This window comes from Saimiri boliviensis, chromosome 18 (genome assembly GCF_048565385.1).
Source record: "Saimiri boliviensis isolate mSaiBol1 chromosome 18, mSaiBol1.pri, whole genome shotgun sequence".
NCBI classification, from domain to species: Eukaryota; Metazoa; Chordata; class Mammalia; order Primates; family Cebidae; genus Saimiri; species Saimiri boliviensis.
In genome coordinates, this window is record NC_133466.1 from 3521494 (window position 1) to 3533923 (window position 12430).

Consider the following 12430-nt stretch of genomic DNA (forward strand, 5'->3'; position numbering starts at 1 on the left):
GTGGGGCCTGGATGTGCTGAGACGCGGGAGACAGATGGGTAGCTGTGGCATGGCCGCGCCCTGGAAGCCTGCTCTAGTGCTGAGGAGTGTGGGCTGGAGGCGGCCACGGACCGCCTAGGGAGGGAGGAGAAGGGCCAGTGATTAGACGGAGGGGCGGGAGGACGGGGGAGCCACCCTGGTGGGTGGCTCGAAGGCCGCAGCCTCTTGGCAGCTGGGCTGCAGGCTCCCTGCTTCCATGAGGGACTTGATTCGGGGAAGGCCCAGGCGAGCAGCTCTTTCTTTTCTGGCCCCTGGTGATGCAGGCTGTGAGTCCTGATGACCGCTTCATCCTCACCGCCGACCGGGATGAGAAGATCCGAGTCAGCTGGGCCGCCGCACCCCACAGCATCGAGTCCTTCTGCTTGGGACACACAGAGTGAGTGCCCCTTCCTGCCCCAGCAGCAGAAAGAAGCTCCGCTTGGAAACAGCATCAGCTTATGGCTCAGCAGGTGCCGCTGTAGCCAGCGAGGCCCTACCTGGTGACAGCAGCCCCTGTGCATGGTCACTGCAGGTGTCGTGGGTGCTGCCTGCGGAAGCGTCGTAAGCGTGGGGTTCACGCTGCGCTGTTAGCGCAGTCGGCAGGTGCCTCCCCATTGGTCCTGAGCAAACGAGAGGGCGTGTTTCCGGGAGGGTCCTGTCTCAGCGTGGAGCCCTCTGCACCACGGGTGTGTTGGGGGCGAGGGCGTGCTTAGTGATTCCAGCTGTCCAGGAATGAAGCTGCCTCTGCGCCCAGGTGGCCTCTCTTCGTGGCAGCCAGCTCTGCCAGCACCTGTGCGGAGGTGTTTCTGAATGCCTGCTTCTCCCTCACACAGAAGGCCGATGAGAATTTACACAAAGGAAAAGTGCTTTGTGTAATTGCCTGAAGTGTTTTAAAATACATTATTTGAGGCAGTGGAAGAAACTGGAGGGAGGGAATTCAGTGCTGAGGTTTCCTGTGTGTTGCTGGTTTTGAATGCATGCGTTTCCCAGTGAAGAAGGCCAGTCACTGTGTGTGTCTTGGGCTGGCTTACTCTGGCCTGCATTTAGTTTCCTGGTGTTGCGGGTCTGGAGCTCTCTGGCCTGCAGCGCCCCGGCCCCTCCCCTCCACCATCTCCTGCTGGGGTCTCTGTAGCTCCCCTGTCTCGCCAGGCATGTGACGGAGGTTTCTGCTGACAGAGCACACTTCCCACCCCTCTGGGAAATGCCTCATCACTTGGATAATATTGAATAAAAACATAGTATTAAAATCAACTTCACCTGCTCTTTTACTTTTCAACATGGTGGCTGGCAAGTAGAAACCAAATCCCTGTGGCCCCTGTGTGTGGCTGGAGCTACATTTCTGCTGGTCGGCGCTATTCCGCACCCTCTGCTGACATTGCAGGGTTCGTGGCCACCTCCACCGCATTCGAGTGGTTCTGTGGGCCGGTTGTGCCCGCTGCTGTCTGCAGCCCCCAGCACAGTGCCTGGCACAAGTAGGCACTCAGTAGACACTGCAGTGATTGAACAAGTTATTTTTTGAGATTTTCTTTCAAACCCATGGAGACTGGTTTCTGTCCTTTCCTGCTGAGAACTGTGAGACTGCTCGGACCCTCTGCACAGGCCCTCCTGGGCCCTGTCTGCCCTGGGCCGTGGGCTGCTGTCTTTCCCTTTTGGAGGGCCTGTGATGAGAAGCCAGCCCTGGGTGCTGTGGTGCTGTGCAGGGCGGTGGCTGCGGGACGAGGCCCAGGCCAGGCAATGGCTAGCCCAAGGGAGCGGAGGCCGTGACTGGCAGACATGAAGGGAGCCTCACGGGCCACCCCATTCCAGGAGTCCCTGGGGACCCCGGGCATGAGGGATTGCTTGAGGTCGCTGTTACAGTGGGAAGAAAAACAGGCCTTGTCACCCTTGCAGGTGCTCGAGCCAGGATGGCTTTCCAGGAGAGCTGGGCTGCCTGGGTCACTCTTCATGGCTGTTCTGATGGGAGCGTGCCTGTGACTTTGAGTCCTGTACTGTTGCAGGCCACACCCTCTCAGGAGGTCTGGGCCGGCTCAGTAGAGCCAGCTCTCTGGCCAGGTCACTCAGAGTTGTCACTGAGGGGTCATGAGGGCCCTGATTGGACTCTGTCCGTGGGCTTGGCTGCCCTCCTTCCCCTGCACCCTCCTACCCATGTGCTGTGTCTTTGAGGCTCTGCCAGGGCCCCTTTCGTCACAGTGCAGGTGCCTCAGGCAAGGGTGGGTGCTGGGGGCCTGTGGGGGTACAGCTGAGCAGAGCCACTGCAGAGGGGCACAGACGCAGTTGGGTCTCTGGCAGGCATGGCTAAGGAGCGGCCTGAGTTAGAGGTTGCTGTGCTGTTGGGGACCCAGGAATGACCCCCTCGCCTCCCTCACTGTGTCCAGGGGCCTTCACCTGGTCAGCCCTAACCGGATTAGGATTAACAGATACTTCCCATGATGGCTGGTTTTATTGCATCGGGGGTTTGGGCGGAGGCGTCTTAGATGAACAGGTGGCCTTCCCATGCCCGCAGGCACTGGGCTAGCTGACTGCTTCTCTCTCGCTCTCACAGGTTTGTGAGTCGCATCTCCGTGGTGCCCACTCAGCCCAGGCTGCTGCTGTCCTCCTCTGGGGTAAGTATTCATAGCCCCGCATCACTCACCTCTGGATTCTGCAGCCTGCAGGGAGGGTGGGGTGGGTACCCCCTGGAACTGGCCCCTCTGGATTGCTGGCCGCTTGCTGGCCGTGGCTGTCCACTAGATGGTGCTTGTTTCCGAATCTTGGAGCTGCCCACAGCTTGCTCCCCGCTGGCAGCTCATTCAGGACTGTGTGTGGGGTGTGTGTAGGTGCCTGTGTGTTCGCACAGGCGATAATCTAGAAGGGCTGTGTGGACAGCTCCCTTCTGAAGGTGGCTGCGCCTTCTATGACAGGATCAGGGATCAGGATCTCAGGGAGACGCAGGAGATGGGGGCCGCTCTGACTCCTCGAGGGGATCTGAGTCCATCCCATTACTGGCTGCGTTTTTTTTGTCTTTTTTTTTTTTTTTTTTTTTTAAGATGGGGTCTTGTTACATTTTTCAGGCTGGTTTCAAACTCCTGGGCCCAAGCGACCTCCCTCCTTGGCCTCCTGAGTAGCTGGGACCAGCTGCTTGAGCCCCCGCACCTGGGTACTGTGGAGGATTTTTGCTTGCTGAGTACAGCTTGTGTGTCCCAGCACTGGGTCCTGGAAGCCTTACAGTTTAGTGACGAGAGACGTGTTTCCTCTGAGGAATATGGTAGAAGTGCTGTGAGTGATTTTGCCAAAGTGAAGGCTTTGAATTCCTCACAGGGTCTGTCTTGTGGGCCTAGGAATTGTCGCCCACACGCCTCCACCTTCCTCTCTGCTGCCCTTCCCTGTGTTGTCTGTGACGGTGGCCTTGTGTGGCGTGGCAGGATGGCCGATGGACCTTCTGGCTGCCCCTGTGTTCATTCTCTGATTTGGCTTCATTCAAAGCCTCCTGTTCGTGGTCTTCAGATGAATGCACAGCCACGTGGTCTGAGAACAGAACGGTCTGGCCGGAGTCTCCAGAGGTCAGGGTCAGGCTTTGTCAGCGTTTTGTGGTGCATTGTCCAGTCTTTTTCATCATCATGAAGAAAATCTTCCACGGGCAGAGAAGACTTCCCAGGCTCCGTCTGTCGCTCACGGTTGCAACTTTGTTGGAGTGGAACGCGTTATCTGGTAGCCACTAGACGGTGCGAGGAGTGTTAGTGTTTTGTGACTTTGCCTTTCTGGAAATATCATTCGTTAATCTCCTTGAGGCCTGATTGTTGGTTTGGCGTAGAAATCCTGGTTGAAACGGTTTCCCTTGGAGCTTGGGAGGCCCTCTGTGCTCTCCAGCTGGCTCCTCCTGTGTGGTTTCCCGATGCCCTTCCGGTGGAAACCTGCAGCCATCTGCTGTGGGTCCGTGGGTGACAGCTGGACTCTGCCCGGGTCCGTGGGTGACAGCCGGACTCTGCCCAGGTCCGTGGCGTGACAGCCGGACTCTGCCGTGGGTCCGTGGCGTGACAGCCGGACTCTGCCCAGGTCCATGGTGTGACAGCCGGACTCTGCCCAGGTCCGTGGCGTGACAGCCAGACTCTGCCGCGGATCCGTGGCGTGACAGCCCGAGTCTGCCCGGGTCCGTGCTGTGACAGCCGGACTGTGCCGTGAGTCCGTGGCGTGACAGCCGGACTCTGCCCGGGTCTGTGCTGTGGCAGCCGGACTCTGCCGTGGGTCTGTGGCGTGACAGCCGAACTCTGCCCGGGTCTGTGCTGTGACAGCCGGACTCTGCCGTGGGTCCGTGGCGTGACAGCCGGACTCTCCTTCTTGGAGGGCCTCTTCCGCCCCAGTGTGCGATGTGGAAGCCGCTGAGGTGACTCGGTGGGTTCCGGAGAGGAACTGGCTGCACAGCTGGTGACTTCAGCGCCTCCGACCTGGGGCATTTTCTTACAAGTTTTTCCTGTTCCGAGCGATCCACCCACCTCGCTGCTGGGATTCTAGGCGAGAGCCAGCGTGCCCGGCCACCGTTCCCTGACGCCTGTCTCTCCTGTTCCTTGAGGAGGAGTCTGAGTCGTGGAGATTGCCTCGGCTGTACCTTCCAGCCTCTGTGGAGACTTGAGTTTTATCAGGATGATTTTGAATCTTCGGGTCTTTCTTGTCCCCGGCCTGTTCGTCACAGCCTCGCATTCTCGGATAGTGCGGATCTCTTACCTCACTGAGATGAGTGTGGGCTTTGCTTTCTTCGTTTGCTCCTGGCCTCGTGTTTGATTCCTTCCCCGGGTGTGTGCTGTCCGCCTTTCTCGCTGAGGTTTTCCCCACGTGTCCGGCGATCCTGTCTGCCTGTGTGTGATGGGAATCCGCAGCAGCGGCCTCAGAGGCTGGGTGTGTGCCCAGGGCGGGCCGGAGAGGCTTCCCAGCGGCCCTGAGCGTGGGCAGCAGCGCCTCGCCTGCGGGCCCCGTGGTATGTGTGGGTCAGTCGGTCTCTTGTCCTGGCCTTCACTCTTGCTGGGGTCTGTCCCCGGGGCTCTGGAGGTGAGTGTGAAGCGCTGGACGGCTCTCTTCTCGGGGCGTATTTGGCGTTCCCGAGACCGGGGCCTCTCACTTCCGTTTCCCCGGAGCCTTGCGCTGGCCTGGAGTTTGGGCTCAGCATACATTGGGGAGGTCTCATTTCTCTTTGGTAAGACATTTGACAGCTCCCCTCACCACCCTGGCCTTCAGGCTGCCTGGTCCGGCCTGGTCTGGCAGGCCCTGGCACCTCTGGGGCTTCTCTGTGGCCGATGCCTTTGCTCCCGGCCTCTAGCCCCCAGGCTTCCTCGCCTTTGATGGCTGCCTTCCCTTCTCTTCCTGACTAGTGGGTTCATGGTTAGTCAACATCTTTTTCTTGTCATTGTAGAGCGGTTTGGGGCGAGTGGAAATGCCTGTAGATGTGTGTGCAGGTCTCCATGTTTATCTGCCAAATTTGTGGCAAGGTGTCTGTGTGTGCGCGTGCATGTGTGTGTGCATGTGCATGTGCATGTGTGCAGGTATGTGTAGGCATGTGAGTGTGCATGCGTGCGCGTGTGTATGAGAGTATGTGTGTGCATGTGTGAGTTTGCATGTGTGCATGCGTGTGTGTGCATGCATTCATACATCCACTCTTACCCCGGCACTCAGAAGATACACGTCTGCTGTTAGCTGTTTGGGGTATTTACTTTTCATCTTTTTCCTTCAGTCACTTAAAAATACTCACAAAGGCCAGGCGCAGTGGCTCACGCCTGTAATCCCAGCACTTTGGGAGGCGAAGGGTGGATTGCTTGAGGTCAGCAGTGCGAGAACAGCCTGGCCAACATGGTTAAACCTTGTCTCTACTAAAAATACAAAAATTGGCTGGGCATGTTGGCTCATGCCTGTAATCCCAACTACTCGGGAGGCTGAGGCAGGAGAATCGCTTGAACTCAGGAGACGGAGGTTTCAGTGAGCTGAGACTGTGCCATTGCACTCCAGCCTGGGCAACAGAGCGAGACTCCATTGCAAAAAATAAAAAATAAAATCTCACAAATAGTGTACAGACACTCTCATTAGATTTAGTGAGTATTGATTTATTTTTTTCCATTAATTAGTGCTGTAATGCTTTTTTTTTTTTTTTTTTTTTTGAGACGGAGTTTCGCTCTTGTTACCCAGGCTGGAGTGCAATGGTGCGATCTCGGCTCACCGCAACCTCCGCCTCCTGGGCTCAGGCAATTCTCCTGCCTCAGCCTCCTAAGTAGCTGGGATTACAGGCACGCGTCACCACGCCCAGCTAGTTTTTTGTATTTTTAGTAGAGACGGGGTTTCACCATGTTGACCAGGATGGTCTCGATCTCTCGACCTCGTGATCCACCTGTCTCGGCCTCCCAAAGTGCTGGGATTACAGGCTTGAGCCACCGCGCCCGGCTGTAATGCATTTTTTTTAAGCCAGGTGTGGTGGCTCAGCTACTGGGAGGCTGAGGCAGGAGGATTGCCTGGGCTTGGGAGTCAGAGGCTATAGTGAGCCAGGATTAAGCCCGTGAATAGCCACTGTGCTGCAGTGGGCAGCGTGGCATAGACCCCGTCTCAATAAAAAATAACAACAGATAAAACCAAGAAAAAAAAATCCCTTTTTTCCATTTATGATGATTTTAGGGCATGGAGGCTCTTGGTTCGTGTGTCGCCTTCCTGAAGGCTTGAGCCGGTTGTCATGGGACAGTTGCCGATGACCATGTCCTTCTCTCATTCTTAGTGAAGTGGGCACGGCCACGCGCTCATGAGCTCACACGTGTCTCCTGGGGAGAATGCATGATGGTTGAAGTGTCTTTGCCTGGCCCGGGCACAGCAGGTGTGGTCTGGCCTCCTGGCAGGTGACAGCCTGGCCTCCTGTGTCCTTGGCTCGTTTTGCTGGGATCTGCCTCATTGCCTTTGTCATCTGCCTGGGCATGTCGGCACTGGAGAAACAGGGAATCCGTTACTTTCCTGTCCCCACTGTTTTCTTGATGATTTGCATGAGCTCTTTACGCAGTCAGAGCAAAGAGCCTTTAATAACCGAGGGCGGGCAGCTTGGCTGCCACTGAGTGGATCCCCCGACCACACCCCGCTGTCCTCTCTGTCACCTCACCCAACAGCAGCCCCAGACCATGTGCTAACCTGTGTGTTTGGTGTGTGCAGGACGGCACCCTGAGGCTCTGGGAGTACAGGAGCGGCCGCCAGCTGCACTGCTGTCGCCTGGCCAGTCTGCAGGAGCCGGCGGACCCCCAGGCCCCCCAGGTAGCCGCTTCTGTTCACTCCTGTTGACTGTGTGTAGGTGTGTGTAGGCACCTGCAGCCGCTTGGCTTGAGTGGAAAAGTCACTTTGCCGTTGGAAACATTTGCCCTCAATGCCAGACTTCTTCCTGTGGGAGGGAAATCTTGTATTTCAAATTCTGAAGGTGTCTAGTCATGTCAGTGGGAAATAATCTGTCTCACTGTTGCCTGCAGACAGTGGATGTACAGGAAGGCCTCTAATCCTGCTCTGAAGTGGAAGGAATGCAGGTGCAGGAGCACGCACCTCTGTGGGTCTGCCGGCCAAGTGGGGCAGGGGCGGGGCTGGGCCCACTCCAGCGTTGTCCGGCCTGCTTGGAGCCATCTCATGACACCCTGAATGCCCCATCCTTGGTTAAGTTTCCCGATGGGTCTGTTTCATTTCTTAGAGAACTTGTGTGGTGTGGCCTCTGCCCGCTACCAGGCGGCTGTGTGAGACAGAACAAGGCCTTTTCCTCCATGGTCACGTGACTCGGGTTCCTGGAAGTTTCCTTCATTTTTTTTTTTTTCTTTTGAGAAGGAGTTTCACTCTTGTTGTCCAGGCTGGAGTGTAGTGGCGTGATCTCGACTCACCACAACCTCCACCTTCCAGGTTCAAGCGATTCTCCTGCCTCAGTCAGCCTTCTGAGTAGCTGGGACTACAGGCGCTTGCCACTACACCCAGCTAATTTTGTATTTTTAGTAGAGACAGCGTTTCACCATGTTGACCAGGATGGTTTCAAACTCCTGACCTCAGGTGATCTGCCTGCCTCGGCCTCCCAAAGTACTGGGATTACAGGGGTAAGCCACTGTGGCTGGCCTCCTTCGTTGAAAAAAAATTTTGGCCGGGCACAGTGGCTCACGCCTGTAATCCCAGCACTTTGGGAGGCCGAGGCGGGTGGATCACAAGGTCAAGAGATCGAGACCAACCTGGTCAGCATGGTGAAACCCCGTCTCTACTAAAAATACAAAACATTAGCCGAGCGTGGTGGCATATGCCTGTAATCCCAGCTACTCAGGAGGCTGAGGCAGGAGAATTGCCTGAACCCAGGAGGCAGAGGTTGTGGTGAGCCGAGATCGCGCCATTGCACTCCAGCCTGGGTAACAAGAGCGAAACTCCATCTCAAAAAAAAAAAAAAAAAAAAAAAAATTTCTTTTTTGAGACAGAGTCTCACCTTTGCCTGGAGTGCAGTGGTGCTATCTTGACTCACTGCTACCTCTGCCTCCCAGGCACATGTCATTCTTCTGCCTCAGGCTCCTGTGTAGCTGGGATTACAGGCATATGCCACCACGCTCAGCTGATTTTTGTGTTTTTTTGTAAAGACGGGGTTTTGCTCTGTTTGTCAGGCTGGTCTCAAACTCCAAACCTAAGGTGATCCACCAGCCTTGGCCTTCCAAAGTGCTGGGAACACAGGCATGAGCCACTGTGCCTGCCCAGCCTCTTCATTGGTAACATGCCCTCTGCCAGGAAGTGCGGGGCTCACAGGACAGTGGCGCGTAGCGGCTGTCTCCCTCCTCTCCTCAGTGTCTGACCCATTTTGTTGGCTTTGGAGGCTGTCGAGTCTCACCTGCCACTGGCTGCTCCCAGGCCTGCAGAGCACCAGGGGGCTTCCCGGCAGTCCTGGAGCACCCACAGCCCCTGGGTCTCCTCGAAGGCCACGTCCTGCCCTGCCCGCCTGCACCATGCTGGTTAATCTATTGCTACCCCGGAGCTGAAGACTTAAACTCTCTGCAGGCCCTTCAGGGAGCACCAGAGCCACTGGGGGGCTTTCGTCATCTGCCTGGGCATGTCCGCTCACTGAGAAATAGGGAATCAGCTACCCTCGTTTCCCCACTGATTCCAGAATGTTCTTGTACTATTTCCTCTTTCCTTCCTGGATATGCGGGGGCTCTGGGCGTCCTTCAGTTTTGCTCTTGTTGGATCCGCGTGCCCAGCGTCAGCCCCTGCAGGTGGCGTGAAGTTAACGGGCTGCTTCTCCTTTCAGAGGCTGGCCGCGTCCAGGATTGCGTTCTGGTGCCAGGAGAACTGCGTGGCGCTCCTGTGTGACGGGTAAGCTGCGGTGGCACGTCCATGGCCTCTGGTTCTGCAGACCTGCAGGGGGAGAGTTAGCGGGTTGGCCACTGGCCCTCGTCCTCAATGAAGAGGTCCTGGGCGGTGGTGGCGGCCCCGCAGCTCCCTCTGAGAACGTCACTGCGTGGGGTGGGGGCTCCTCTCAGCCAGCGCCCTTCAACCTGTCGAACTCCCCTGGTGTGAGGGGCACCAGCGGCCTCTGCTTGGCATTCTGAGAGGAGGGACTCTCCCCAGGCTCGGCCACGGTGGCATCGCTCGCCTCACTGGCCTCACTCCCTGCTTGGGGCTGGTCGGGTGGGACCCCCTGGGCTTGGCAGTGCTGACGAGGCGCGTTTCGGGGTGGAGTGCAGTTCCGCGGCTGCTTCCCAAGCGGCTTCTGTGTCAGGAAAGGTGGTATTTTTGGTGCTTTTGGTACTTTTCATTTTGTCCTTATGACAATCTGGGGAGGTCTCTTAGCTCGTTCTGGTGTGAGAGGAGAGCGGCGCCTGAGCCCAGGGCCTGCGCCCTCCTGCCCTGCCCGCCTGTCCCGTGCTGGTTGTCTATTGCTGTGCCACGAGCCACCCCAGAGCTTAGGACTTAAACCAAGTGTGTACCCCCTGCGGCGTCCCCGGCTCCAGCACTCGGCAGAGGTGCAGCTGGGGCTTTCGGGGCAGGCTCTCCTGAGGTGGCTCCGGTGAGGGCTGCACTGTCCGGGGTGCTGGCTGCGGAGGGGTGCCGTGGGCCTGCGGTCCCAGTCATCGTGCTCTCTCTCTTCGTGGCAAGCGCTCCTGCGGTCTACATCTTCCGGCTGGACGCCGGCAGACAGCAGCTGGAGTATAGGCAGCAGCTGGCATTCCAGCACCAAGTGTGGGATGTGGCTTTCGAGGAGACCCAGGGACTGTGGGTGCTTCAGGACTGCCGGGAGGCCCCGCTGGTGCTCTGCAGACCTGTGGGCGGCCAGTGGCAGGTAAGACTTGGCACCTCCCTCATGGCCCAGGCCCTGCTGTCCCATAAGCCTGTGGCTGGGGGCTGGCAGCTGTGGTTTTTGGGTCCACGCATGAGCCTCTTTCAACTCAGCCACTTCTGGGGCCCAGGGTCTGTGTCCTGAGGGGCAGTGGGTGGGGCTTCCACTGTGGGTGAAGGGAGCCGGGTGCCTGGCCAGCATGGCCGCTTGTCCCTCGTGGTGATGTCTGCAGCAGTTCTTTTTTTGGGGGGAGCATGTGGCTGGGGTGTGTGGGACTAACACTTGTGAGCTGGGTTAGCACAGCCTCGAGCCTGGGGCACCGGTGGAGCACCTGGGAGCACGTGGATCCCCCGGCAGAGGAAGGGGCGAGGGCAGTGGGCTGAGCTGCTGCTCTGGAGGTGGGGTAGGGGGAGCCCAGCTCCCTTCCTCCACCCACTGCCCCTCAGGACACAGAACCTTGGGCTGAGCTGTTTCCCTGCTGGGGGACGGGGTGAGCCATGTACCTTCACGTCGCTCCTGGTAACGTGGGAGTGGTGCCCCTGCCTGCCCTGCGTCTCGCGAGGTCGCGGTGGCGTTGAGGGGAGTGGTGCCGATTCACCGAAGTTCATCAAGCACTTTGGAAGCACTTTTAAGCCATCCGGTTCTTTTTGCCTAAGAAGTGGCAGGTCACACGGTGTCCCCAGTGGGTGCCTGTCGCACCTGCGGAGCCCCTGAGGTTGATGAGCTGCGTGTGAAGAGCTCGCCCTGGTGTCATGGGCAAGCTGGGGGTGCTGCCTCCCTAGGTCTCCATGGAAGGCAGACGGGGGCCACCAGGCACCAGGAGGGGACCTCCCCCTGCAGGCCTCTCTGGCCAGCGCGTGTTGCGTCCTGGTGCTGGGTTTTCAGGCCTGCCTCTTTCTAATGAAGATTTTCTATTTGTTGCCTGCAGTCTGTTCTTGAGAGCGCCGTGTTAAAGAAAGTCTCCGGTGTTCTTCATGGGAACTGGGCCATGATGGAAGGTGAGAGCATGGCACAGCCTGCCCTTGGGGGTGCCGCCCAGCACAGTCCCCAGAGAAAGCCACGCACCTGAGGGATCTGGTGTGTGGGTAAAGAGGGGAAGGGTAAGCGTGTGCCCTCATCAGAAGGTGGGGTGGGGCAGGAGGAGGGTGGCGCACAGCAGTGAGGGACCCCCCATGGGAGTCAGGCTATTGAGAGCTATGCAGGAACCGGGGGCTCAGGATCTGAGCAGTATCTCCCGCTCTCCAGCTGCCTTCAGAGTTGGGTACTGGAGGTCCCCAGGGCAGGGCTGGCACCTGGTAGCTCCCAGAGGGAGCAGGCACTGTGCTGCCTCAGGCCTGGTCCATGGTATCGAGGTAATTGATCCCACTCTGCATGTGTCAGCAGGTGCAGAGCCCCACTGGGGGGTCTCGTGGGGGGCTAGCCAGAGGCCCCGGCGTTCTTCAGGAAGCTGAACCGGTAGGATGGTCACTGTCCTGACGAGAACAGTCGGCTCAGGGCAGGGAATCCGACAGCAATGTGTTGGTTGTGGCCACAGGAAGGAGAGCAGCCGGCTGAGGAAGGACGCTGGAGGGGCATTTCCACTCTGCCTCTGGGGGCGCCATTGTGCCAACACCGGGCAGCCTCGGAGGCGATGGTGTCTGCAGGGTGGGTTAGCCCAGCACCGAATCCACGTGCCTCATTCATGTTTAGAAGTTGCTCCTCTGAGGAAGCCTCACAAAGCCAGAGCCCCCTCCAGGCAGCACTGAGGTTCCTTGGAGCTCTGGAGGGATTCAAACTCAGGTCAGAGGAGTTTCTGCTGACGGCGGCCTGACTGCCTTCTGCCGTTTCCCAAGGGGCGGCGCTGGCTCTGCCTCTGAGGCTCCTCTCCTTCCTGCTTTGCTGAGGACGTTGAGGGTTGACACGGGCAGGGCTGGGCCCCAGTGCGGTTGGGATCTGCTTTAGGAACACCTCCAGAGTGGGCCGCTCCCCGGCTGTGTCAGGGACTGCAAGTGGTAGTGCTCATGGCCCCGTGCTCCCGGCCATGGCCAGCATGGACCTGCTGAGCGTCACCTTGCACATCAGGCTCAGGCCACAGGCTGGCCTCGCTCTCCTGAGCTGTTTGTAGATAGAGCAGCCTGTTGCTGGTGCGGACTGGGGGCCTTG

The 12430-nt window shown here is 58.2% G+C and overlaps 1 protein-coding gene across 5 annotated transcripts in view; it reads left to right on the forward strand.

Annotated features, from left to right (window-relative positions):
- The window catches only part of WDR4 (WDR4 tRNA N7-guanosine methyltransferase non-catalytic subunit), a 55762-nt gene that overhangs the window by 16095 nt on the left and 27237 nt on the right, over positions 1-12430 (forward strand). For 2 of the 5 annotated variants that reach the window (XR_744815.3, XM_003927573.4), the window contains exons 5-10: positions 303-415; positions 2561-2621; positions 7165-7263; positions 9260-9324; positions 10108-10291; positions 11217-11286. Coding sequence is in view for 2 of the 5 variants with exons in the window: in XM_003927573.4 (XP_003927622.1) it covers positions 303-415; positions 2561-2621; positions 7165-7263; positions 9260-9324; positions 10108-10291; positions 11217-11286 (592 nt within the window). In the remaining 3 variants the exon portion in view is untranslated. Of the gene's footprint in view, positions 1-302; positions 416-2560; positions 2622-7164; positions 7264-9259; positions 9325-10107; positions 10292-11216; positions 11287-11668; positions 11933-12430 lie in introns of all 5 variants that reach the window. The other 3 variants (XR_744816.2, XR_012514809.1, XM_074389203.1) reach the window with 3 other exon arrangements.